The sequence below is a fragment of the Colobus angolensis genome, unplaced genomic scaffold (assembly GCF_000951035.1).
Source record: "Colobus angolensis palliatus isolate OR3802 unplaced genomic scaffold, Cang.pa_1.0 Scaffold11, whole genome shotgun sequence".
Lineage (NCBI taxonomy): Eukaryota > Metazoa > Chordata > Mammalia > Primates > Cercopithecidae > Colobus > Colobus angolensis.
The window spans coordinates 15,293,261-15,293,876 of NW_012112030.1; the positions used below are offsets into that span (position 1 = coordinate 15,293,261).

The window sequence follows — 616 nt, forward strand, 5'->3', positions numbered from 1 at the left end:
AAAAAAAAAAACAAAAAAAGGAAGAAAATAACAGTCTGGGCACATAATCCCAACACTTTGGGAGACCGAGATGGGAGGATCGCATGATGCCAGGAGTTCGAGGCCAGCCTGGACAACATAGACCACATCTCGAGTAATAAAAATTTGTTTTTAATTATTTAAAAAGAAAAAATCACAGTAGAACCAAATGCATCTGTTACTTCTCAAAACATGTTCTCATTTTTGTGGGATTACAGCATCAGGATTTACTTCTCTAAATGTGTCTTAAAGATTTTTATCTTCTCCCATTTTCTTTGTGTGTTTTAGTGAAAAGTCTGTCCCCATCTCCTGAGTCCTCGGCATCGTCAGTTCCGTCCACTCAGCCGCAGCTCACAGAAGGATCACATTTCATGTGTGTGTAGTCCCAGAAGAAGTACGTCATTTCCCTTTGCATTTGTGCTTTAGAGTTTTTCACTTGTATTTTATGACTCATCTGTTGGTTTAGTGAATCAAAACTGGGATTAGTTCTGGACTGTGCATAGGGATAGTTGGCAGAACAAGTAGGCCGTATCTTGGAACCAGGGTCAGTAACAGATTGCTAACATTGGCTCTTCCGATGATTTGCTGTGTGACAGCA

General features: G+C 40.1%; 1 protein-coding gene across 4 annotated transcripts in view; it reads left to right on the top strand.

Moving 5' to 3' along the window:
• PLEKHA5 (pleckstrin homology domain containing, family A member 5) overlaps positions 1-415 on the top strand; it is a 246,724-nt gene extending 246,309 nt beyond the window's left edge. For all 4 annotated transcript variants that reach the window (XM_011954821.1, XM_011954831.1, XM_011954838.1 and 1 more), the window contains one exon: positions 307-415. In XM_011954821.1, the coding sequence (XP_011810211.1) occupies positions 307-401 (95 nt within the window). In that variant the 3' untranslated portion in view covers positions 402-415. The remainder of the gene's footprint in view (positions 1-306) is intronic.
• Positions 416-616: the final 201 nt, after the last annotated feature.